At 41.4% G+C, this 3379-nt stretch overlaps 1 protein-coding gene across 1 annotated transcript; it reads right to left on the reverse strand.

Moving 5' to 3' along the window:
• Positions 1-1056: 1056 nt before the first annotated feature.
• EV420DRAFT_1473140 (uncharacterized protein) lies at positions 1057-2149 on the reverse strand (the record flags this gene model as incomplete). Its single annotated transcript, XM_060469103.1, has 5 exons — positions 1057-1182; positions 1258-1427; positions 1686-1861; positions 1883-1966; positions 2031-2149. The coding sequence occupies 5 exons, from the start codon at positions 2147-2149 to the stop codon at positions 1057-1059; spliced, it is 675 nt and encodes a 224-aa protein (XP_060339825.1).
• Between the last annotated feature and the right edge of the window lie 1230 nt (positions 2150-3379).

The raw sequence follows: 3379 nt of genomic DNA on the forward strand, positions 1-3379 counted from the left end.
GGAAAGGTCAGAGTATAGGAAGGCTTTGGAGTCATGGGAACATTTGAATCCAGAGAAGCTCTTTTAGGACATGAGTAAGTCCCATGTATTTGGATTCAGTGGATGAGAGGGAGATGGATTTCTGTTTAACACTCACCCAAGAGACTAAGCCATCATACAGAAAGACATCATATCCAGTGATGCTCTTTCTATTGCATTCATCTGAAGCCCAGTCCACATCTATGAGTGCCAGGTTTGATCATACTATCACATCCGGTCTAACCTTCTCTTTGGCATATACATCTCCATACTTGATAGTTCAGTCCAATGTTGCATTTAGGTACCATAACACACTCTTTGCTGCAGTCAATAAAGCTCTAGTCAGTCATGCATTGTACTGGCCTAATGCCATAGCAGTGAATGCAAGATTGGGACATGTGGTGACAGCAAGATAGATAAATGATCCAGTGAGACTGATACAATAGCTGAATATCTGCATTGGCAACATCGAGTAGTGTGTTTTCTGGTGCAGGTGGCAGTTTGCCAAGTCTAATGTGTAGGGGAACAATGGATTGTGTATACTGCAACATATTGTTGGATGCAAGGAGGTTGTGGACACTGCTTCTGAGAAAGCCAGAGCTTTCGAGCTGTCCTGTTTTGCTCAATATGTATCCTCAAGAATAATGGTGCCACACCAAGATCTTTTAGTGAGAATTGTTGATTGAGCTCAGTGACCAGCCATTTGTAAAGTGCTGGATAGTTTATTATTGACAGACCATTATTGACATGCACAGGAATTATAATATAGATGTCAGAGCCATCAGAGGGCATGGGTATCATAGGGTGAGGGGAAGATTTTGACCACTAAGCAGTGAATACAGCTTTGTCAACTGGACATGATGACAGTCCCAGACTGCATAGAACAGAAGAGAATTCTTTGAACCATTCATAAGAGGATTGTTTGGGGCCATATATTGCTTTTCGTAGTTTCTGGAAAGCTTTTGGATCATCAAGTGGAAAATCAGACACCTGTCAAATGTAGACTTTCTGAGTGAGTGGAGCATTGAGAAAGGCCGTTTAAACATTGAATGTGTATAACTCCAGATCTTCCTTGGCAGCATAAGTGAGAATAATGCATATACTTGTCATTTTGGCAACCAGAGCATATATATTATCACAGTCATCAGGATGTTGGGTGTGTCCCTGCACAACGATTCAAGCCTTAGCCACTTTTTCCACATCAGTATCTTTCCATATGAAGACCTACTGCAGCCTCACCACCTTGTAGTTTTTCAGCAATACTGTCACCGGTACAGGATCAAACACTCCCTTCTCTGCCATCAATGTCTGCTCAGTTTCCATTGCAACAATCCACTGCTCACTATCTGGTCTTGCTATTGCTTCTTGATAAGTTATTGGTGGTTTGGCTAGATCCCAGGTCTTGGGTACTAATGAATGATAAGGTAGGTGTTGCATCAGAAAAACTGTTGGATTTGAAGTAACCACTAATGAGTCTAGAGAATTCAGTGAGAAATAGTCACCAGGAGGATTTAATTCATGTGCTACTAGGAGTGCAGAAGCATCTAAAGCCGCTTTCACTGCTCTAGTTTGACACTGTGGTATTATGTGTTGTTCATTCACCTCAAGTTGATCCTGCCATGCCGCACCCTTTTCTGTTACTTTCTTCTCCCTAGATGGTCAGTGACATTCTTCATCATCTTGATTTTGCTGAGTGTCATCTGCCAAAGCTTCATCCAGAGTTACCTCATCCACAATCTGTTCTGACATTCTCTTCTTGGAGCTTAGTTTGCCTGGTATGTCCTCATCAAATTCAATGTCCCTTGAGAAATGATACTTTCCCTTTAGATCCTGAACCCACCATCTGATTCAATCCTCTTCATACCTGACAAAAATCCCCTCAAACATCTTAATGCCTTCTTTGACATGTTTTTCTTTCAGTATGATGACCCAACAACAGCACCCCTTGCTTATGAAGATATTTTCTCATCTCCTCTTCAGTCAATTCTGGCACATTGTCTGAACATATAAACATTATAGGTTGACCAGAAATCTTTTTCCACTTGGCTACAGTGTCCTCAAAGTGATGGAAGGCTTCATTCTTCCTCTTCAGCATGTGTAATTCTGCTGCAGAAATCTTGTCTTTGAGCATTGTGAAGAAATATCATGAACCCTGGAGTGAAGCTGTGGGGAAGGGATCACAAGTATCAACATGTACAAGATCACATACATTTTCAGCATAAGAGCCATTGTTATCGAATGGTTTTTGTGGATGCTTCCCTATTAGACATGAAGGACAGATCAGTTTGGTATTTGGGCCATGCAAAATGACACCAGTCACTGCTGTTCCATTGATCACCTCTGTTATAAGATCTTGTCCAGAGTGACCCAGTCAACAGTGCCAAACATGACATGTGGATTTTGTCCGTCAAAATGGAGTTGGCATAGTCATGGTGCAAAATGGCTGATCAGAGAAAGACAAGGAGGTAGCTAGAGATTCCAAAATCTCAGAGTTCAGGAAGGAGAGACAACCAGCAACCTTAGCTGAGAATTTCAATCCACCAAACTTCAGATGGTCTTTAGGAAAATGTATGGTTGTCCAGTTTTTACTGAACAACAGAAACATGTTTTGCTCTGTCAGCACTCCCACTGCAATAAGATCCATAAGTACTGTAGGAGTGTGAAGGCAGTCAAGGAGATAGATCATGATCTGTGCACCATTAACACAGTGGACATGAATATGTATCCCCCCATGAGCTTCAGTGCTGAGGACACCACAGTTTACAGTTTTGACATTCACAGTACAATCAGTGTGATAAGACCAGAAGAACTTCTTCTCCTTGAAAATATATGCAGCGCATCCTGAGTCCAATAGATTCTTCACTGCCTGAGCCAGTAATACGTATGCCAACTCATGCATGACATCCAGATACTATGTTGATGCTGGATCAGGTGGACTTATGATAGTGGCATTCATGCAAATGAAAAATTCATCATCATTCATGGTGTTGATATTATAGATGGTATCAGGTAATTCACTAATAGTGGTGTACACTTCTTCTTTGGATTCGGGAGAGTCTGGAGTAGACTGAGTTGTAGGTTCAGTTGATGCTTCAGCCAGATTGGCATGATGATTAGGATAATTTTATTAGGAGGATGTGTGTTCTGTTTGAGAAGAGGGCAAGTCAAGGATGAAGAATTAGTCAACCATTGCTTTACAGGATCATATTGCTCTATTATATGACTCTGCAGTCCACAGACATCACACTTCTTGCACAATGTATGTAGAGATGGTTTTGCCAGGTGCCACTGTGTGTTGAGATCAAGGATCTGATCAAGAAGATTGTCAAAACATGAAATCCACCATTGCCAAAGATTGGCT

This window comes from Desarmillaria tabescens, assembly GCF_030435595.1.
Source record: "Desarmillaria tabescens strain CCBAS 213 chromosome Unknown EV420scaffold_1, whole genome shotgun sequence".
Lineage (NCBI taxonomy): Eukaryota > Fungi > Basidiomycota > Agaricomycetes > Agaricales > Physalacriaceae > Desarmillaria > Desarmillaria tabescens.